Here is a 22,672-nt window from a genome sequence, read left to right as displayed (position 1 = left end):
TCTTACAGATCTTTGCTCCTCATCCATTTCCTCTCGTAAGGTCAGTGGCAGTGAAAATGAAAAAGCAACTTAGAATTGGGCAGTATTTCAGGTTTTGGAGGTCTCCTCGTAGACATAACCTCATATTAAACTGGGAAGTGTCACCTCCCAGGGGATTTGATTATAATTTCCTTTTTATAGTTGAAGAAATGGACCTCCTGGTTATACAATCCCAAGCTGCTGAGTCCAAGGCAGGGGCTGTTCCTCAACACAGCTCTGTGCTTCTGTCCCCTGAGGGGAAGGGATCCAAAGGCTTTGGGCAGTCCCAGGCTCGGGCTGTCACTAGTGGAGACCCCGTGCCTCACAGCCTATGGGTCAGCTGCTTGGAGCTTCATCCCTGTGCACCAAAGCATTGTGGGTTCGATCCCCCCCAAAAAGATACAGGTAGATCCTGTGTATCTTTTACTCAGTTTTTTCCCAGGATAACATCGTTTCAATTCTAAATTTATTTTCAGGGACAAAGATATGAGTGGTCACACTTTTTCATGGGTATTTCTGAATGAAACATAGATTTTTAGTGTAAATTTATCATTGGACTGAGAAATGAAACATAAGAAATGTTTGTCCAGAATCAGGAATCTTAACCACGGTCCATGTCAGAGTTGAGGGGAGTGAGGGGGAGTATGTACATAATCTTATGGGAATTTATGCAAGGTCTTTTTGGAATGTGCAGGTTTCTAGGCAGAGCTTTTCCTCAGATCCTCAAAAATGTTAAGAGCTGCTGGTCTAGGCTCTAATTAAGCCTTCGGGTAATCCTGGGCATTGCTGCACCTCCTCTCCCTGACCCATAGGTGGCGCTCTGCCTTTGGGCTGACACCATTGGCTGGCTGCAAGGGCAACGTTGGCCGGAAAAGTTACCAAGTCTGTGGTGGAAATGGTCATTGACACAAGGAAAGCGGAAGTGAGAAAAGGATTAAGAGACTACCAGAAGACGACAACAGCATTTTAAACCCAGGCTCTCCTGCTTCCTCTTCATTCCAAAAGCTGTGGCTACTGGCAGAAGCAAAGCTTTCCCGGAACAGCGATTTCCAAATGCCAGTTTGAAGACCAGGGGAGCCTGTAATTGAGATTTTACCGCTTTGCAATGAAACATTAATGTAGGGAGCTTTTTATTGAGCCAAATTTATTCAATGTAAAGATAATCCTTTATTCTGAAATTGTGTCTCTATTTTTGGGTGGGAGGGGGAGAACAATTGTCCTAAAAAGATCTTTTTATTTATTTATTGTTGTTATTATTTTAATGAACTGAACATATGGATATGCATAGCAGCTTGTTGTTTCTCAATGTCTCTAGTTGGCCAAATAAAATGTTGGCCACACCAGGTAGGGCCTCCAAATTCTTTTTGGAATTTTACAGCTCCGGGGAATCCCCAAACTCTGGGAACAGGGGTTTTGAAGGAGTCAGGCAGTACCACCCTTGCCGTACATCCTCCGGCCCCAACCCTGCGCCACCCCCGCCCCCCCCGCCCCCCGCCCTGGGCCAAGGGGCCTGCTCACCTGTGCTAGCCCCTCACACAGCATTCATCCTCGTTATCTCCTGCCTGTCTGATATTTGCAGACAATTATCTGCAATAATTAGCCAATTATTCTTAAAGACAATTATACTCTTCCATCAGCAAACATTGATGTTCTTTTCTTGGGTCTTTTAATGAAGCTGGTATTCAGGAGATACTTTATTTACATAAAGCCAAATGGTTCCTTTTGAGTGGGGTTTGGGTTCAATGTTAAAGTTTTAAAATCTTAACCAAGGGGCTGGTGCTTGGGGCTGGCTGATGGCTGGGGTAGGAAGGAGTCGGGAGGACTTTTTCCTTCTTGAAACAAGAGGAGCTGCTTTAAAAGGTAAGATGCTCTGGGTACCTGGGACAATGTGCACCCGCCCTCCCCAGCTAATGAGATCTGAAAGTACCAGGGTGATGAGCTCAGCCCTGCAAGTAAAGTCATTCAGAAGTGCTGCCCTCATTGCTGTGCCAGCTTCTTACTGACCACAGCTTCCATCTCCCCTCCCAGCCACCTCGGGGGACCTCCAGAGCTAATCGCTTCAGAGAGCTTGATTGAAATGTGCTCCTCACCCTTGGCTGCTCATAAAAGCTTTATCCAGGGTAAGGCCTGACCCAGAATGAATGGAGGCATCTCGCAAGTCAGGAGGCCAAAGGTGCCGGCCGAGGCAGGATCTAGGCTTATAGACATGTAGCTCCATTACGGTGGTTGTATTAAAAAGAAGAGAAAGCTGCAATTTTATCTCCTCGCAAGTGCTCCTGCTTTTATGGTTTGAGCCCTACCTGGTGGCTATTTGTACTTGACTTGTCGTGGGCAAAACAACAGTTAGATGCAGATTCCTTTCAAAATTAGAAAAGAAAAAAGCCCTAAAGTCTGCTCCTGCTGGGCTTATAAAGAGCTGTTTTCTTCCTGAGCTCTACAGCATGGTGGCTCTAATCTGAAATTTCTTTTTAATCATAGCAGGAGTCCCAATTAGCGTGTTGGGTAATCTTTCAAGTAGAACCGGGACTTCCATGGCCGTAGAGAGCAGAGGAAATATTAACGTGTGCCCCCGAGAAACAGGGCGGAGGAGGCAGAACTGCCGGGCCTGTGCACATGTGTGTGTAAGTAAACATGTATTTACTGGCTGACTCCCCACTCACAAGACTGGGTGTGTGCAGCCCAGGTCCCTGGAACCCCCACACTGGGCCAGGACCAGGATCAGGACACATGTGTGCAGCGCTGCTCTCGGAGCAGGAGCCCCTGCCTGTCAGCCAGTATGCGGACACGCAGCGCACATGTGCACGCCTGCTCTCCCCACTAAGAATACGGCGCGGGGGAGGGGGGCGAGCTCCATTTGTAAGGCAGTGAGCACAGAATTGGGGGCGTCCCTCTGTTCTCTGTGAAAGGGGCTGCACCCCAGACTCAGCTGGCAGCAGGGCCCAGCTCCAACCTGGAGCCGCCAGTGACCTACTTTCCTTTGTTGTTGTTTTTGGAAGTGCTGATGTCAATGCAGAATTCAGCAGAGAGGCTGAGTGAGAAAAAGAGAGAGAGAGAGTAGGGGGAGGAGGAGAAGGGAGAGAATGAAGGGGAGGGATGGAAGGGGGGATAAGAGCATGTCAGATAGCTAGAACAGTGTAGGTACCTGCAACAGTCCTAAGCGCGTACTGGCCTGCCCCAGAGGCTTGCCCAGTGTAGCTGGGATCAGCCTGGGCCCTGCAGCCTCAGGCTGAGTAAACAGGGACCAGGTTTCCTACAGCTCCTGCCCCGGGCAGAGGTGACACCCCGGCAGGCATGCCCAGATGCACCTTCCTTGGGAGAAGGAGCCATGCACTCCCCTGGGTGCTTGGAGGTGCTGGGTTTGCATCCATCAGCCAAGCCACTGGTGAGATGCTGAGCTGGCCACCCTGCCTGCGGGGACTTGGTGCAGGCTCTGAGCACTTGCTGGGGCTGGAGGAAACTGGCGTTTGGGGATACGCAAGGCAGTTTCCTCTGTTCCCTTGCTCCTTGGTAATGCACATGACCGAGGCCTGCAGGCACTCGCGGCTCTCGCCTGGCATTGTCAGGCGCCCTGGGAGACCAACCTGCAGGGTTTGGGATGAGAAGGCCCTGTGGGCAGCTGAACTGGAGAGAACTTTTCTAAGGTGCTGCCCTACCGGGCTCTGAATCTCGTCCCTTCTTCACCGCCGGCTTTCCCATTCTGCAGTTGGGGTTGAACTCCAGAGGGCAGTCACATAGATCGTCCACCGTCCACCCCTTTGTAAACCCCAGCTGCTGCTCCATTGTCTCAGCACAGCTGCTGAGCAGAGCCCATGGCCGAGCCCTTCCTCATGATACCCGGTCAACAGATTCTTAATAAGAAAATGATTCCAGGTGCACATTTTCATGAAGTTTAAGACCATAAGCCTCATTCCCTGCTTTAAAGTTTTCATCTACATGAGGAAGGGACTCCATTCAGGTGGGGCTGGGGGCTGGGGCGGGTCACATCCTTCTGCTCTTTCTCCCTTGGCCCCTTGACCCCTAGACAAGTGCGACACATGATTAAAGTCGGTCTTTCCTTCTCCATACGCTCATACATCTTTCAGGTAAAGAAATATACCGAGGACACAAAGCCCTCATATGCTGAAATTAGCCCCCGAAAAATAGGTTACCTGACAATTATTTGCTTCTAAGCGGAGCATGATCTAGAGGCGGAAGCAAAGGATGGGCTGCTGGGACTGGTGCCTTCTACTCCCAACTTACTGCCTCTTAACCTCACTCAGTCGCTTGGTTTAGAGAAGAGAGAATAATTCTCTCCACCTCCCAGCCCCTCAGTGGGCTGGTGGAAGGCATAATGAATCAGTGTCTGAAGCGCTCTGAAGAGTCCAGGTCTGGGAGGCCGTGTAAGTACACAGCCTCACCAGCCGCCTCTCGAATCTACATCCAGCTGATTTATTTACTTCCCATGAAAGAGACAACAATCATCGTATTTACACTTCGTGCGGCAGCTTCCTGCCTTCCCCCTCTGGAGCCCCTCCCTGTTACCACTGAGGACTGCATGGAAGATGCTGCCTTTCCGCAGAAGGGGCCTCCCTCCCCCAGCAGCTCTCTTGCCTTCTGGATCACAATCACAACCGCGTTCCCCAGATCACAATCTGTTGCCATAAAATGCACGTGAGACCACAGCATCTCCACAGGAGGAGGAGGAAATGGATTCTGTGGGCAAAAGAGGCTTCCTTGGAAGACAAACTCCGCTGGAACTAAGAAGCAAAGCAGAGGCGCGTGAAAGGTAAATGGATGTTGTTTGAATGTGGCGTCATTGGAAGACTACCCTGGTGCTTGAGTTCCTCGTGACCACGCAGGACCACAGAGCAGTGGCAGCAAGGCCAGCACCAGGCGCTCCCCCGCTGAGGAACGGGGGTGGGCCATGATGCACGACCTTTCAGCTGTTGCTGTTGGGGGTCACATTGGCTATTCCCCTCCCTTTCTGATTTTTGACAAATCCCTTCATTTTCAGCAGCATTTAGTGCTTGGTGCTTTCACACAGACAGAAAAAATAATATTAAAAAGGAAGAAAAAAGAAAGAGAGAAAGAGAGAGAGAGAGAAAGGTTTGAAAGGCTCTCATTAGTCCTGAGAATTAGAAAAGACCGCTGCTCTTCAGACATCCGAACCTGGCTGGGAGACCGCGACGGCCAGAATGTTTGACATTCTGTAGCGACAGGGTGCATTGCCGGAGTGCCTGGGTACCACCTGCCAGGCGGCAGGATGAATGTATCCTCTCTCCTCAGAGCACGGCCCAGGGACCCATTCCCCAATACGGATGTGTGAGGGAGATGTCAACAGAGGTCCCCTAAAGAATGATGTCTCTATTTCCATGCTAATCCTGGGCTGCGCAGAGAAGAAACGTGTCTTTCTCTGAAAGGCGGGATGGGCCAGCATAGCTCAGAGAAGCACACCCGGTGCGGGGGGTGGTTCAGGGGTCCTCCCGGGAGAGAGCAGGGGGCTGGCCTGGGGGCTGCAGTGGGTGGGATGGAAAATTCCCACCCCTCCTGCATGGTCTGCCTCCAGGCTGCGCTCCGCCCCCCAACCCCCGCCAGGCTGATCTGCAAATTTTGGAAACCAGTATTTGCCTCATGCTTGTCTCCAAAGAATAGTCTCGGCGGGGCCTTCTGCGTTATATGCGAGATCGAAACCCCTAAACCCCTTAGCTAAAAACTGTGCCGAGGGAACAGTACCACCGAGGTGCAGAACATGGTGCCAATTCTCTCATTAAAATGCTTTTCAACATGAAAACTCACAACAACAGTGGGCACTTGACCACTGCCAGTTCCAAATAAGATGCCGAACAAAGGAGAGGATACCAGCTGTGTCCAGGTCAAAACAGATTAAATGTAGGGCTGACAGGCTGGCTGAAAGCTGTTTACTGCATGCTTAGTGCTACTCTTTCCTTTGAGGTGATTTTCAAAAATGTTCCCACTGTGGGTGACGTGCCTTTTTTGCATGGGGCACAGGCCTTGTGCCGATGGCCCTGTGTTTCTTTGCGCTGCGGCTTAGACGTCATTAAGCAATAAAACCCCGGCCACTAAGGATATGATACAACCGTAGCTGAGGTGGGAGAAAGCAGACACCAGCTAGCATTTGGGGATAGAGACGGGTGAGTGCTGAGGCGAGGAGCCCAGCAGAAGAACCGGGAAGAGAAGTCCCAGTAGTTCATGGAATACAGTGGAAATGTGGGTGAGCCCATGGCGGCCCTCACTGACCCAGCTCAAAGAGCAGGAGAGGATTCAGGGCCGCAGGATGACAGCCGTAGGTTTCTTAGTTCCTGCCGACACAAGTGACCACAAACTGGGGGGCTGACCACAACAGAGAAGTATTCTCTCCAGAGCTGGATGCCAGAAATCTGAAATCAAGGCATCAACAGGGCTGTTTTCTTCCGGAGGCTCTGAGGGCGAGTCTGTCCCATGCCTCTCTGTCTCCGGCGGCTGCCAGCGGTCCTTGGTGCCCCTGGCACGCCGCAGCCTCGCTCCAATGTCTGCCTCTGTTTTCCGTGTATCCTCTCTCCTTCTCTTCTCTTCTAAGGACACTTGTCACTGGATTTAGGGTCCACCCTAATGCAGGATGATCTCCTCTTGAGATCTTCAACATAATTACATCTGTAAAGATCTGCTTTCCAAATAAGGTCACATTTACAGGTTCTGTTAGACATGTCATTCGGGAGTCACCCCAAAAGTCCTCACCCTCCGTTGAGGACTTGCCTCCTTCCCTCACCCTTGGGCCCCCAGACACAGGAAGCAGGCTGCCCCTTCGCCCATGTGTGACATGGGTGAAGTGTGACAGCCAAAGCCACCCGGAGAACTGCTCCCAAGGCAAACCTTCTCTCACAGACACTCTGCTTGCCCTGGAGGTTCCTGTGATGTGGGCTCTGTCGCAAAGCCACAGGGACACTGAGCCTTTCCTCTAAGTCAGGCTATAGCTCCCAAAACCATTTCCCCATCTCAGAGTGTCACTCAGCACTGAGAACCTTCTCTCTGCGGTGGCTTCTAGGATGGCAGGCCAGAGCGGAGCGCCAAGCCCACGAGGCATCCTAGGGAATCAGAAGGGAGGGGTTACGCTAAACACTGAAGGCAGGGTATTTTTCCTGACATCTGTCCTCATCCAAGGCTCGAAATTACCAGGAACAAGCACAGGGCTTCCCTGCTGCAGAGGCTTTGCAAATGTTTACCAGCCTTTTCGTAATGGGAAAAGGGTAGAAGCTCATTATATTCTAATGTGACCTATTATGTCATTGGTTGTTCCGATAATTAGAAAACGCTTTATTTGGTGAGTCAAAACAGACCTACCTGTAATGCCAGCCACCCACTGTCCCCTACTGGCCTTTGGGAGATCTAGAAATGAAGGTCACCAGGGGACTCCCAGAAAACTGCCTCATTCTACCCAGTTGAGGGGATGAAAATATCCCTCCAGAGGTCACAGGGGACTGACTGCTGGGCCAGACTGACCAAAGGAATGTCGGTCTTTCCACAAGAAAGCATAGCAACTGTTACTGCAATTTAAAAAAATTAACCCATTATACGCTAGATGTTTCATGTATACCATTCCAAATTCTCACAACAGGCCTGAAAGGTATGCATTATCATCATCCATGCTTCATCGATGAGGGAATGAATTCAGAGGTTAGCTAGGTGGATGCTGTGAGATTGGGGCCCAGCAGGGTGGCTCAGTTGGTGAGATGCTCCAGGTTGCGGTTTCAATCCCTGGTCAGGGTGTGTGGGGGAGTCAGCCAAGCAATGCGTGAATGGGTGGGTCAACAAGTCGATGTTTCTGTCTCTTGCTCTCTCTCTCTCTCTCTCTCTCTCTCTCTTTCTCTCTCCCTCTTCCTCTCTCTCTCTCAAACCAATCAATAGAAAAATTGTAAGTAAAATATACATATGTTTTAAAAAAAGAAGAGGTGAGATTTGAACCGAGATCTGTCTGACTGCATACTTGCCAGACCGTCTCCTTTCCACACTGCTTCCCTCATGGGCGAAGGGGCAGCCTGCTTCCTGTGTCTGGGGGCCCGAGAGTGAGGGAAGGAGGCAAGTTCTCAACGGAGGGTGAGGATGAAGCAGAAACGCCAGCTTCACATCTCAACCGAGCAATAATGTTTTATTTCAATTCCCCTGAACGTGTAGTTCAGTTACACACGGCTTTAAAAAAAAAAAAAAAAGGCCCAACTGGTGCCTGAGAAATGTCAAGTATTACATTTCAGCGGACGTGTACAGAACAATCAAAATGTTGAACATCCCCAAACAGATGCAAACCTTTACCACAGCCTCTTCCGCAGGCACATCACTGAGACTTGAAAAGAGCAGCTCATGTTGCCCGCCCAGCTGATTCTGCTAGAGTGTAAGTGTCGAACCTCCAAAGTCTGGTTCACCCCGAGCAGAAAGCACGTTAGCGCTTGCACACTCGCGGAACCTGGTATGCGCTTTCTTTCCCACTTACCACTGCCCTGTGGGGCGGGGGGCAGACATTACTCTCACTGCACAGGGGAAGATGTCAGGAGGTCAAGTGGAATGCCCAGTGATGAGTCCCCAAGAGAAGCAGGACAGCAATTAGGTCCCCTCTTTCTCGGCTATCCTCTTACAGGAGCCCCACAATCCCTTTGGGTGCTTCAGAGTCCCCCAAAAGATGGGACTATTTGTGATCACACCAAAGAGTTGGGGTCAGAGGGGAGGAAAGACAGGAGAGGGAGAGGCGGGGCCATGGCCACGGCCCAGGAAGGGGAGCTGTGGTCATGAAAGCCGCGGTGGGGTCATCGGAGACTGATGGCAGCTTCCGCCAGGGCCACGGAGATGAGCAAGGCTGTTTGGAGGCACCCAGGCTGTTTGGAGGAGGAGATGGGACCAGAAGTCTTTTGAAATTAAATGTTCTTCCATCCTGCAAGAGCTTTTCCTTGGGACCATGAGCTTGTCCTCAGCGATGCTGGCTCCAGACAGGCTGGCGGGAACACGTCCCCTCTGGTGTGTGTGGGACCAGAAGAGATCGTAGATGCAGGTGGCTTCTCTGAGGTTGTGTTGTCTAGTGAATTAAGGTTAACAGCCAAAGAGAGAAAGGAGGGGCACTGAACTTTACTTTGCTGCCACTTAGCTTCTAAGTAAGTACTTTGGGGATTGCCTCATGCGGCCTCAGATGCAAGCAGTTCCAGTGAACCACAAGTTGATGGCAGCCAAAAGGTCTTCAGAATACATGAGTGGACCCATGTTTCCTTCGAGAGTCAGGCAGGTCTTTGCCTTACGCAAAGCCCCAGGACCAAGGAAACTGAAGAGTCGCACTTCAAAAAATTCTGTTGGCTTAATCATTCCCACCCAGAAGGGTACCGGTGGCTGTGGCAATGGACAGCTAGATGTTGGCCCTTCCGCCATCCTGGCCAGGGAGCGCCCTCTGTGCAGTTTCCTGTAGCCCACACTTCTCTTTGGGGGGCCACCCAGCTCCTGCACATGGAAAAAGGAAGAGTTGATTTTTAAAAAAAGATTTTATTTATTTATTCTTCGAGAGGGAGAGAAGCATCAATCACACACACCCCAGCTGGAGACCGGGCCTGCAACCCAGGCATGTGTCCTGACCGGGAATCAAACCAGTGACCTTTTGCTTTGAGTGACAACACCCAACCAACAGAGCCACACTGGTCAGGGTCCAGAAGAGCTGATCTTTACATGGTCATTTTCGTTACAGTAATAAAAGCCTTGAAATGGTCACAAAAGGAAAATAGGAAAGTATGTCTCCTAAAAAGAGTTGAGGCAAATTATTATAGCAACTGAATCCTAACAGAAATTTTCAAGTAAAAATATGGCTCATGTGAAGTTGTTATGGCAACTGACATTTAAAAGTAACTGGATTTGGGCAAGTTTCTTCCTCCACCCTCTCTGCAAAGTCTTGCAGGAACTTCATGCTAAAATTATGCTTTAATTTTAATTAGCCAAATAGGTCATAAATATAGCTTATTCCCAAATCCTTGCAAGCAGCTGATCTACTAATGAGAAAATATTTCTATAAAACCCACTTACCATTAAAAAATCCTAATATTTTTCTAATATAATTTATCAATTTAAACACATTGCATAACATGATATTCTGTAACATTCCATTAAAATGATAAATAGCAGTGGGGGGGGGAACCAAGAGATTAAAAATATTGCAAGCAGTGTAACTGTATTTAAATAACCTGGGCAACTGTCAAGAAAAACACACTGTTCTCTTCCTCAAATACAGTCTACCCTGAACTGCATATCCCTGACTATAAGGGTGTGAATAGGACAAAAGAAGGGGGGCAATAAGAAATGACAGGCAACTTCAGAAGAAATAAAATTTCTATTAGGCTTTGTTATAAGATTACATCAAAGCAATTCATATGTTTTAATCTGGGGAGAGAAAAAGCAACTACTTGGGGTTTGTGCCTGGGGGCCGCCTCTGTGCATTGAACCAGACAGTTTGCATAATGAACAATTTTCATTCAATCAGGATCTAAGCACAGATAGCTCCCACTCGAGGGTCTCAGGCACTGACTGAGTTTTCATTCTCCCGGCTCCCCCTGCTGGAGAAACAGCACCTAACGGGGAGAAAAGGATGCAGGGCAGCTTTTCCAAGCCACTGCTCCAAATTTAGGTCCGTAAAGTTAGAGACCTGACTACACAGTCCCTCCCAAAGAGGAAAGGACGTCTGGAAGCTCCTTTAACGACTATTGCCGGGGCAGGGAGGCTCGAGGGGATACAGCATGAAAACCTTTGCCCTTTCCACCGTTAACTGCATTGGGGATTTTTGAAACTGCAGTTTGCATTTTGGGCCAAACACTGGGGAGACTGAAGTTGCTGGAAGGCAGTTGGCCCTGAATGACTTGTAGACATGCTCACTGGTTTAAAACACTATGCGTCGTTTCTACCTGGCTAATCATCTCTCAAGATTCCCAGCTGTCCAGAGCTTCATGAAACAAAACAACAACAACAAAAAATCCTACTCAAAAAGAATTGCATTTTCACGCACAATGGAACACTTAAAAGCTGAACAAATCGTTTTTGAAAAACTGGCACAACCGACATTGGCTTGGAGGAAGGAAGGTCCTGGGCCAGCTGGCTGCGCCAGGACCAGGGGCTACGTACGGCCTAATCCCCCTTTATCCGAGGGTTTAGTTCAGCTCCTGCTGCCTTCGCTGAAGCTGCAGAACGGCTATGCTCCACCTGGCTCCATCCAGAGCGATCATACTGGCTGCTTTCCCGTGGGGAGGCCACCCCAGGAGGGGGACTGACATGAAGCCATGCGAAGCTGTTTTCGAAAACCTGGGATGATCATTTAAATGTTTAAAATATGCACATGGTAATTCAAAACTAATTACCCTGAGCACATTTGAAACATTTATGCCATCATCGCTGGATCCTGCCTACAGTAGATTGTGCACCACAGATCACTCTGGTTTCTATAAACTGCTCCAGCGATTTCAACTTCCAGGCTGACTCAGGCAGCCACTGGACCTGCCTCCTGCCCCTGGTTGGTGGAGACACCCCTCCCCCCACTTCCAGGGCAGCAGGCTGCACCCTCTTTCCCAGGAGAGCCATTTGTCATGGTCATGTAGTTCTGGCTACGGAATGATTGCTCTCATTGCTGTTCGTAATTGTTATTTCCATTAGTTAATTTAGGTTAAAATGACCTCTCTCCCCACCTATGCTTGTTCTTCCAGTCCTTCTCCGTTCTCCCTTCTTCTGTCTTAGATTGTGGCCTCATTTCCTTAATCGTTCAGGTGCATCAAAAACTTGCCTTGACGTTCCTATCCCACTGGGCTACTTCTCCATTTGGGGGTGAATAGGTGAAATTTTCAAGACAAAGGGGTGGTAGGATGACCACACCCACAGCTCTCTAAAGAGCTGGATGGAAGTGGAGCAACATGAGTGAATAGCAGCTGTTGCTGAGCATATTATCTAAGCCAACGGCACACCTAGGCACCTGGCACATGCATGCGCAAATACACGAACATACGCACCTCATACACAGAGCAAACTCTGATTACAGATTGGACTCATTAGACATAGGCAGGTCCTGAAGCAAACTCATTTCCCCATTTTCCAGAATAAAATGAGTCCTCTTCCTTTGGGGGTACCAAACCAGCATGCCAGTAGCTAAGAGGCAGAGAAGGGTGATGCTGTGGCTGAAATAACTTCAGCCACAAGTTTATCCAAGGACAGTGACCTCAGGCCAGGGAGCTGGAATTGCAAGAGACACACAATTCCAGAGTCAAGAAATTAGCACTGGCTTATAAATACGCTCTGGGAAACAGAGAAGTGACGGTTGGCTCCTTATTAGCTCTTTGAAGATGCCAGGGGCAGGTTTTAGATGTTTAGGAATATGAAACTAGGTTAGATTCCCACAGTCGGCTGAAGGTTGATAGAGTGATGTTACCGGGTTTAACCGGAGCCATTAAGAGACTCTTCATTATCCCCACGCCACCGCGACCAAAGTTATCACACGAGCCATAATGAGAGAGAGAATTTCATGCCATCAACAAGAGAGGGAGCCAGTCTATCTTTGTCCAAAGAAAATGAGCAGCCCAGCATGAAGCTTGTGAGGAATTGAGTGCACAACACTCCAATGACATCCACTGCAGGATTTCCTCAGCTCTTTACTTGGCTAAGCAGAGCAGGCTGCCCTGGGCCCCTGGCTTGCCAGAATGCCCACCTAGGAACCACTGAAAGGTCAATTAAAGACAAAAAACACACACTGAGACCGCATTCCTAAGGGCGTAAGTATCAAGCCTCAAGAAAATGAAGGTGGGGCTGCTCTCCTGATGTTCAGCCACTTCATTTATTATCTCTCTACAAAAATCTCCCCCCTTGAACCAATTCCCTTGTCACCTGCACCCGGTTTACTGTCCCCCACTCTCGTTCCTCCTGTGGGTGCCATTCTTTCAGCTTGAAGCCGACTTTTCTCCCTGCCAACCCACTCTTCTCCCGCAATCACAAGGCTCTGGCTGTGTGACTGCCCCCACCAGAGCCCGACCCCTCCCCTCCGCCACACCCTCGACCCGGCTCTGGCTCTGCGTCTCTCTCGGCTCCTTTCTGAAGTGTTCCTGCAGGGTGGGGGCCTTCCCCTCTCGGATTAAGATTTAGGGAAGGAACTAAGTCTTCTATTTCCTTTCATTTCTTGTGGCACCTCCAGTAGGGCTTTCACATTAGCATCCCCAGGTTCGATACACTGACTGACCTAGTAGTTTTATAGCTGGAGTTAGAAGATCCGTAAATGACCCAGCACTCCCTCCCCCGCACACAGAGCAAAAACTGCACCCCTCGTTCAGATGTTCTTGGCATCTTATAACTTGCCCAAAGCCAGATTTATTGCTCCCGCTGTAAAGTGTATCTTCTCTAAGCCTCACTTAAAAGCTACCACTTGGCAGAAGACCAAGTTGGAAGAGCAGGATAGCAGGTGATGGCGAGGGTAGGAGGGGTGGGGAGGGCGGGGCGGAGCAAATAATTGAAGCTCCGAGAACTACCAGCTCAATATTTAACCTAACTGGTAATTTGCTGTGACAATTATGCCACAAACGGAACACTAGTACTATGCAAGGATGTCGCTCTCTAATTAAGAGGGCTCTGCTTTTCCTAGCCGCCCGCACTTTAATAACACACAAAATGAGACTTGGCTCCAGGAGCTAAAGGTTCTATTAGGAGGCATGTGCAGCACGCGGCTGCGGCACGCACATCCCCCCCGTGAGTGATGCCACCCGGGGAAGCCTGCTAACACCTTCAACTCTCCCTCAGACGGGAAGGGAAGAGAGCCGTTCAGGCCGCCCCCAACATGGGGCCCCGCTGACTGACAGGCATCTTCCCTGAACACCTGTGCGTGTCTCCACTGCAAATCGAGCCTCTCTCCCACAGCAGCGTTCCCCAACCAGGGAGGCTCAGGTGGGTTTGATCCTTAAAGAGCGACTTTACTAAGGGCTTTCGTAAAAATAAAAGTCCACGGGAACGAATTTTCCTCTTGAAGATGGAAAGACAAAACAGGAACCACACCCCCCCCCCACCCCGCCCTCCCCGCTGGCGGAAAGACAAAAGAATATTATTAACATCATAGCTATAAAGAAGGATGTTGCCATTTTCTAAACTGACTGCTAGATTCATGGAACGTGGCTAAGCAAGACAAACCGTTTTCGGCTTAATTAGTGGCTCCTTTATGGAAGGTTTGCAGCCTGGAGAGAACCCATTAGAGGAGTAGAGCTCATTTATGGAGATGCACCTTCTAAGCTATTGGAATTTAAAATAAATAGTGGAGAAGGAAACGGTGGTGGAGGTGGGAGTAGGGGGCTATGGAGGCAGAAAAGCTTCCACAGGAGACGAGCTTTGCATTCCAAGCCGAAGTGCGCGGGGTGGGGGGGGGGGCGTGGGGGGGCGCGCGGGGATCAGCTGCCCTAAGCAAACACAGAATCCTCTGAAATTTTAGGCCAATAGGAATGACCTCTGTACCATGGCTGACTGAAGATATAAATAAACTTCAACATGAACAGCAGTGTCAACTGTGAGACAAGAGATGAGAGTCCAATTGGGGCTTATTTTTTGAAAGTCCAGGTTGTGCTGACTCCGGCTCAGTGGATGGCATTCATGAGCACAAAGCTGCTCGCTCCCTGCGGCGAGCCCCCCGCTTCACCAAGCACCAGCCCCTCGGTTACCTAACCACCGCGAGGAAGCTGTGCCACACGCAAGTTAAATATAGGCTGAGTTATCTGCATCTTACAAGCACCAAGGAAGTTATCTGAGGAAGCTGTCATTTTTAATGACAGCACAAACTTCCAATTACCAACTGGGTAATACACTAGGGAGCGGGGATGATTTTATAAGAATGACTCACAATTATTAAAAGTTTACATGATTACTTTTGAATTGGATATAAATACTTCTCACGAGGCACGTGGGATTAAGTCTTGCGAGTGGTCTATATTCAAGGCTGGAAAAAAAAGTTGTTTACTTGAAAATCCTGTTATTTTGAGACTTATCAACAACTAAGAAGCAGGGGCTGCACGGTGACAGCAATTAAGAGCCAGGAAAAGCTGGGAGGTTTTAAAAACGGCCCGGGGGTTGGTTTAAAGTCTCAAGTACAAGTTCACTGGAAAGTCAGAATGCAAGAGTTAGGGGGCTGGCAAGAGAGAATACAAGTAAGGAACGCACATAAGGAACCCAGCTTCCTTGGGTGCTGTCTACCTAGCTCCCCTGGCCTCTAGTAGCTCCACCCGTCAGTGCTAAATACAGAGTGACTGTGTCCAGGTGTCGCACACATTTCCCCACATAGATCAGACAGCGCTCGACCTGCGTGAAGGCTACAGTTTGTATGTCTCCGATCACCCAATTCTTTGTAATATCTCTCCTGATGACTTTCATCTCCAGGGATTTCCCCATTTCTTGACTCTTACATTGACTTGTGATATTACTACTTAGCTCCAAATAGACCCCAGTTCTTGGGGACAAGGGTATCTTGATTTAAAATCACCTAGAATGAGTAGGACAGGTGGTCAATGAAGACCAATGCGACATACTGTTCTCAACTTCACAAAACCACCAACACGAATGTAATTAAAAGATTTAATAATCGTTAACTGATTGATTTGGCTAAAGAATCAGGTTGATTTCTAAAGTAACTCAAATGTGTTCTCAAGAGGCCATTTCTGCCACACCAGCAGAAAACAAGAGGGTTTGGGCCTCTCCACAGGAGGCACAACCCCGCGGTGTGGTGGGCGGGACGCATCGACAGTGGCTCCGCAGCCTTCGCCCCTCTCCTCTGCACATCAGTCTATCTGCTTGGCTCCAGAGGCTTCTAGGGCCCGCCCAGGTTACCTGCCAGCCCCTCATGGTATACAGCGTTACAGGGGTTATCACTAGACTGAAGCAAAAGAAAAGCAATCAGAGAACCTGAGAGAACAAGAAGAGGAAGCATACATTCTCCGCCCCACAAAGGATAAATGCTCGAAACCACCAGAAGCTGAGATTAGGGTAACGATTAGAAAGCATGACATCCTTGCTGGTGTGGCTCAGTGGACTGAGCCCTGGCCTGCAAATCCAAAGGTCGCCAGCTCGATTCCCGGTCAGGGCACATGCCTGGGTTGGGGGCCAGGTCCCCCGTTGGGGGCATGTGAGGGGCAACCAATCAATATTTCTCTCCCTCTTTCTTCCTCCCTTCTTTTCTAAAAATAAATGAAATCTTAAAAAAAAAAAAAGGCATAAGCACTCAGTAAGTGAATAGGCTCAATAAATTTACACATCCATATAGCCAAATACCAATTAAAATCGTGCAGGTCTATTTTTATTGACATAGAATGTCTATGCTAGGAGAAAAGTATGCATAGTATAGTCCCCCTCCCTTTTTTTTAAATCAAAACTATACTTCTATGCATAGAAAAAAGTAGTCAGCTACACAAGTGATTCTTGCTGACTTGGTGGGATTATGGGTAATTTTATTTTTTCTTATCTGCAGGTTATTTTTCTACAATGAACACGAATTACTTGCATAAGAAATAATGATCAAAACAGACCCCGTTCCTTCCCTTTAACAGACATTAACAATACTTAACATCAGTTTAATAATAAAATATGCTAAGAGTGTTTATAAAAGCCAGAACTCTATCAACAGAGTGGATTATAAATCTAAGAGCTAACAACCACATAAAAAGGTGGCAGGGTAGGGGGTAGGGAAGAAATCCTCTCTTTGAGATAAGGAAACAATCAATTTACTAGGGGAGTAAGTGGCCTTCTAACAAGTGAAAAGAAGGAAAGGAGACCAAATAACCTGTTTCATTTTCTATAAATAAAACCTTAGAAGGCATATCGCCAAAGAAACACAAGTCAATAGAAACCTTTATATACTGGGCTGCTGAACTTCACTTTTAGACAGTATATTAATTATGTACTCAATAACCATGGGTTTCATTAGTGTATTAAATACCATGATCAATATTATTTATCCTTTTTGAAGACAGGCCACTCACGGGGGAGGGGCAAGTCGGGGAGGGGGAAACTTTTGACCCTGAAGTTCAAAAAAGTCAGAACAGCACACTAGAGATTAGCAAGGCTTTAATGGAAAAGCATAAAACACTAAAAATATGGACAGAAATCAGATTATTACGCTTTTATTTTTTTTCTTGCCTCCTTCACGAGACTGGAGGGAATCCAAGAACCATTTAAAATAAGGGCGAAATGATTAGATTTTTTCCTAATTGCTTAACGCTGATGTCATGGCACATGCAAAATAAGCATCGATCTCTAAGTGAAAGATGAGGAACAGAATGACATGAACAGCCTTTTGAGTAAACTATATCCAAGAGAATTCTAAGAGCAGTGGGCCAGAATCTATTTAGGCAATCTTCAGGGACCTAAATCTCTTAAAAGCATAACAGTGGAGCCAATTTCTGATGCTCCTCTACTGGTGATCCGATTTTTAGTAGGGAAATCTGCTGAACACCCTCCCTAGAGGTTGCTGCCCTCCCCCCAAGCAACCCCATGGATTCCTAATCACATCCGTGTAGATACGCTGGTTTCATCACATGATCACTGAGGACACGTGGTGACTGGTACTCTTGAGATGCGTCATGGTAACACTGCCAGTAGATAGACGTGTAGGGAGGGGGCCGGGGAGGCAGGGAATGCTGGGAGGGGTAGATATAAAATACTGGTTACTGGACAGAAAGCTAGCTTACCACTTCCAACCCCTGATGTGTCAATGCAGAACAGTGAAGATTTAATTTTCTAGCCAGTGCTTTATGAACAAGGTCATGCAGAAAAAAACTTCCACAATAATCGTTGAGGCCTCAGCAAAAGAATCAAGTGCAGCCCAGTGACCATCTTCGGAGACTAGAATGTGTCTAAACAATTAGCGGGCTTGAGAAAAAGACTCTTTATGTCTGTTCTGAGCAGCAGGAGCCATCCTGCCTGGAGCCGCTAGTTCCTCCCACAAGGGGACAGCTAAGGATGAAACAGACAGGATATCATCACTACAGCTCCACAAAGGGCCTCCATACGTTGCACTGGCACAAATCAAAACCCAGGTCATCCCGCTGCCCGGGGAACTCAAAGAGGGATGTGCGGCAAATGCCAAGAAGTGGGCTGCCGCAACCGGATAGATAATTAATATGATTAGGAACACACAGAGCAAGCATGCTCTTGCTGACTGAAAAGCCCAGTAGCATAATTACTGTTTTCTTACCAGCTCACTCTCTACACATTTCAAAGGCTGGTTGGTGTTAGACTGCTGTGTAAACATCAATAAAATCCCAAAGTGCCAGATCATCAGCATTCTTGGGCACAGTGGCTTTTTGTTTGTAGTGTTTTCATTCTTTTAAAGATGAATTTCAGGTTTCAAGCATTAGGAAGAATGATCTCTGTGCCTTGGACTGATGTTCAAGTTTGTAATGAGTTAACATCTCCCCCAAGTGAACAGTTATTATGAAGGCTAATTAATTGCTTTCCAGTTAGAAGAACCCTCAGCATTCAAAGAAAGTAGGATTCGCAAGCAAAGAATATACTCTTTATTAAAACAAAGCAAGGGAAACAAGGGCTACTCTGTTCAAAATCTCCCCTATTTAACAGAGCCTTAATCAAGGAATATGTATAGGTAAGGAGTGTGTGTCCGCCAACTGAAATGCAACATTAATTTAAGTGAAAACTAAAGCTGGGCTTTGTAGTTGCCTGGGTGTCCCTAGGGGACAGCAAGTCAATGCTTATCAGCCTTCCTCAGAAGAGACGATTTTGATTAATATCAGACCTATCTGACTTGGTCTATTAAACCCCGAAGGAAGGATATTCTTCAGATATAAAAGATAAGTCTTTGATGAATAATTCTACCCTATTGCCATTCCAAGCATTACCAACGTGTGGCCCCGCTAGAAAGGGAGCCTTTGAATTCTGGGAAGACATGCTTAGTGAGACGCCCAGGTCCCACACAACCACTTCTTGGCGCTCTCACCCGAGCAGGGACCCAGGCTGTGAAGGTGTCGCTCCTGGAGAGGCAGAAACTCTGGTTATAAACTTTATTTCGCCATCCGCAGATGTAGGGTCAGTTACTCGGGACATAATTCCTGCTCGAAGGTAATGAAATCCTAATAAAACCAACAGAAGTCTGAAGACAGAGAAAGTGACTGGTACTACACTACCCGCCATCCGACCCCCTGGGTCTGACCGTTCACACCACAGCCACCTGAGCCTAGTTTCCTTTGTCTACCAGTGGGTTGCAAGGTGCACGTAAGATAGGAAATCGCTCAGTCCACCAATAAAGAGGCTCTAGGTGCCACGAAGCTAATGTGAAATTGTGGCACAGGAGGTGAGAAGAAATCAATTTCATTCAGCTCTTTATTTTCAAACTTCTGCCCAATCAGCATTGCTCTTCTCACAGTGCTGCATTTCTCCTGATGTTCATGATCAACCTTTTGCTATATTCTCTGTAGTCCACGGGCTTCACGTCCATCACGGTGGCCTTGATTCGAGACTCATCCTTTGAGGAGAGAAAAGCAGCATGTGAATCAAGGAAAGCCCGTGGCAGCAGCCACGGGGATAGCCCCCTTCGCTTCAGTGGTTTCAATGATCCCAGCAGGAGAAAACACAAACACATGCACATCCCTTAGATATGTTATCGTGCTAGATCCAGAGTTCAGTCATTCCAATAAAGAAAAAATTGTGAGTGAGGGCCAAGCCCAAAATTTCCAGGGCTGGGAGAGTGGACAGAGACCTCCCTTCAACACAGGCTCTCTTCACCCTTCCCTCCTGCCCCCAACACGCAGAAACCTGGAATCCAGTGCGATGGCCCTCAGCGGGCTTACCAGGAGCAATACATTCTCCTTATGGAGGGGTGGGGGGGGAAGAACCCAGAGAAGACAAGTGGCTTGCCTAAAGCCACACAGCTGGTTCTGAGAGCTGAGTGTGACACCTGTGGCAGAGGAGGGAGACCTGTTTGGGCCCCACCTCAGCTCTGCCAGAGGCAACCTCTCTGCACTTCACCTTCCCCATCCAAGCCACGCAGGGACTGAATGACCCTTCAGATCCCTCCCTGAGCCCAACTCACTCACACATTGTCTCACGGGCACGTGATTCTTAGTCTCACTTAATGCTTATGAAAACAAACACATTTATCACCAGGGATGAAGATGAAGGTCTAATAATAGAACAGAAGGAGTTAACCCTGAAACAAGTAGAGATGTTCTCAGAATCCTCCCTCCTTGATTGATCAGTGCCTTTATAGGCAGAGCGGGGTGACGCCCAGAGGCGGCAGAGCCTACCTCCGGGGCTCGCTCACTGTAGCAGGCTCAGTAATTACTCAGCACAGTTATATTTCTACACATGGTTAAAAGCGAAGTTCTGCACTTGGACTGCCCGGCTAGGGATCTGACATCTGCCACTTGTTAGCATATGACTTTGGGGAAATTACTTATTCTCTTGTACGTGACATTTTTCACTGGTGAAATGGAGATAACAATAGTTCCTACATATAGAGTCACTGTCACGATCTAGTGAGGTTATAAATGGAAAGTAAAGGGTGCAGAACACAATCTGGCAGACAGTTAACTGCTCAATAAATGCTGTTTTATTATGACTACACAACTGTATGATATTCTGGGCAATTTAAGGAATTTTCAAGGTAATTTTAACTGCATGTGGTCTTTGTTTTATATACTGACTTTAGAACCCAGACTTTGTGGAAGATGCAAGTCCATTAGACATATTATCATTCTTTTGTTTGTACATAAAGAAAAACCCCAGGTTCTAACTGAAAAGACCACGTAGCATTTCCTCCCCCAGATGCCCGACACTGGACGAGACACCGAACCTCTAAGGACGCTCCTCATCTGAAAATGGGGACGACAGTGGTACCTCAGTGTTGGGAAGTTTCAGTGAATCATACACGCAGGGCGCTTAGCGTTGGGTCAGGCACACAGTGAGCAACTGACTGGCGGCCAATACCGCAATGCGTGGTGGGCAGACCCCCGCAGCCCCACCGCTGACCCTGCCGCAGCGCGGTGACCTGACTTACATTGTAGGTCTCTAGTTTGACCCTGATCTTGAATATGAAAGATCGAAAGTTGGCATTCTGGAAGATTTCCTCAAATGCTTGCTCGTTCTGCGAAAAGAAATAGAAAACTTCAGACCTGAAAACTACTGACCCATTTGAAAATATTTGTCAGACTTTTAAAAAGACTTTGAGAAAAATCTGAGAAAATTATCACCCCAGTGGTTTAAAATTACTCAGGAATGACTAATCTACAGGTGACATTTCATTACATAAAACTGTTTAAGTACAATTTTATTAAAAATTAAAAGAGTCTATCTAGAGAGGTCAAATTCCGAGAGACAGGAAATAGAATGGTGGTTGCAGGTGAGGGGTGGGCGTTGGGGGCGCCGGTGTTTACGGGACAGAGTTTCAGCCTGAGGAGGGGAAAGGCTCTGCGGCTGGATGCTGGTGAGAGTGGTGAATATACAGCCTATACTTAAACATGGTTAAGGTAAGAAACTTTGTTATGTATATTTTGTAACAAGAAAAGCATTTGAATAAAAAAAAGGAAACACTTCTAGGAAACACATTCCTAAACTTCAAAAGTTTAAGGCGAAATGGATCCTGAGGCCCAGCATCTTCCTTATAAATTGAGAACTATGAAAAAAGCCCTTCAGAAAGGGGTGCACGTTGTCGGATGTGCTATTTCAGCCTCTGTGTCTACAGCTACCAACCTGATGAGCAGGTGAAGACAGGAAAAGGGGACAAACTTAGGGAAAGTTTAAAACACAGCGCTTTTCATCTTTCTCTCGCCCCTCGAATACTATTTGATTAAGCATCTTTGTTTAAAAAAAAACAAAAAAAGCCTGGTCAACAGCGGGGTTAGAGAAAGCATATTATAGAAATACACATAAAATTTACAATAACTTTATATAAAAAGTTCCTATCAGGCAAGCCACATGGAACATAAAACTAGCTTTGTCACATAAAACTCTTTTGTGTAAAGGTTACTACACACTCACAAAACAAGTCCTCTGGGCTTTCCGACATATAAATAAAACAATGTGTTAAACCTTCAGGAAGTTATACCAGCGGCCATCACTCTTCCAGGCCGAGGGACAGCCCGGAGCCGCACTCCAGGCAGGTCGTGGCTCCTGAGGGAAGGGCTCCTCTATGTCCTCATTCGCCAGCAGTAAGAACAGTCCGCTGTAATGCGCTCGTGAAAACCCTGAAAGGCTGCCTTGAGCCTTAAAATCTGGTATGAAAATAGACGACCAGGCAAAACAGGTAAAAGAGGCCATCATACTTTAGAGTCAATTCCAGTTATTTCTATAAAAGGGTTTGTTGGGATTATTTCCAGAGATGTCAAAGACAAAATTTTAGAAAGAGGTAGGGGCAGAGAGACAGAACTGAAGACAGAAAAGAATAAGAAAAACACCCAAACCTCACATCCCCTTTTCTTATGCTTTTACAAGTATTCTAACTGATCTGGAGAAAGTGGGGGGAAAAAAAAGTTAATAGATGGATGCCAATTTGTGTGGCCCTGAAAATAGTTTTTAATGGTCTTCCTTAAGAGATTATGCTAATTATTAGCATAATCAGTAATCTGTTACCTGCATTAAACAAACCTAAAGTGTAAAATTTCAAATTTATAAAAATGAAATAATTTATGAAAGAAAGTTAATTCATATAAAA

The 22,672-nt window shown here is 47.4% G+C and overlaps 1 protein-coding gene across 1 annotated transcript in view; it reads right to left on the bottom strand.

Moving 5' to 3' along the window:
• Positions 1-18,539: 18,539 nt before the first annotated feature.
• Positions 18,540-22,672, bottom strand: part of RPA1 (replication protein A1) — a 43,114-nt gene continuing 38,981 nt past the window's right edge. Inside the window, exons 16-17 of the mRNA XM_054573320.1 lie at positions 21,020-21,106; positions 18,540-19,486 (exon numbers count right to left, since the gene is read on the bottom strand). Coding sequence (XP_054429295.1) covers positions 19,382-19,486; positions 21,020-21,106 — 192 coding nt within the window. The 3' untranslated portion in view covers positions 18,540-19,381. The remainder of the gene's footprint in view (positions 19,487-21,019; positions 21,107-22,672) is intronic.

The sequence above is a fragment of the Pteronotus mesoamericanus genome, unplaced genomic scaffold (assembly GCF_021234165.1).
Source record: "Pteronotus mesoamericanus isolate MK-2021 breed Mesoamerican mustached bat unplaced genomic scaffold, CSHL_Meso_final contig_246, whole genome shotgun sequence".
In the NCBI taxonomy this organism is placed as follows: domain Eukaryota; kingdom Metazoa; phylum Chordata; class Mammalia; order Chiroptera; family Mormoopidae; genus Pteronotus; species Pteronotus mesoamericanus.
This window is presented reverse-complemented; position numbering and strand designations above follow the sequence as displayed.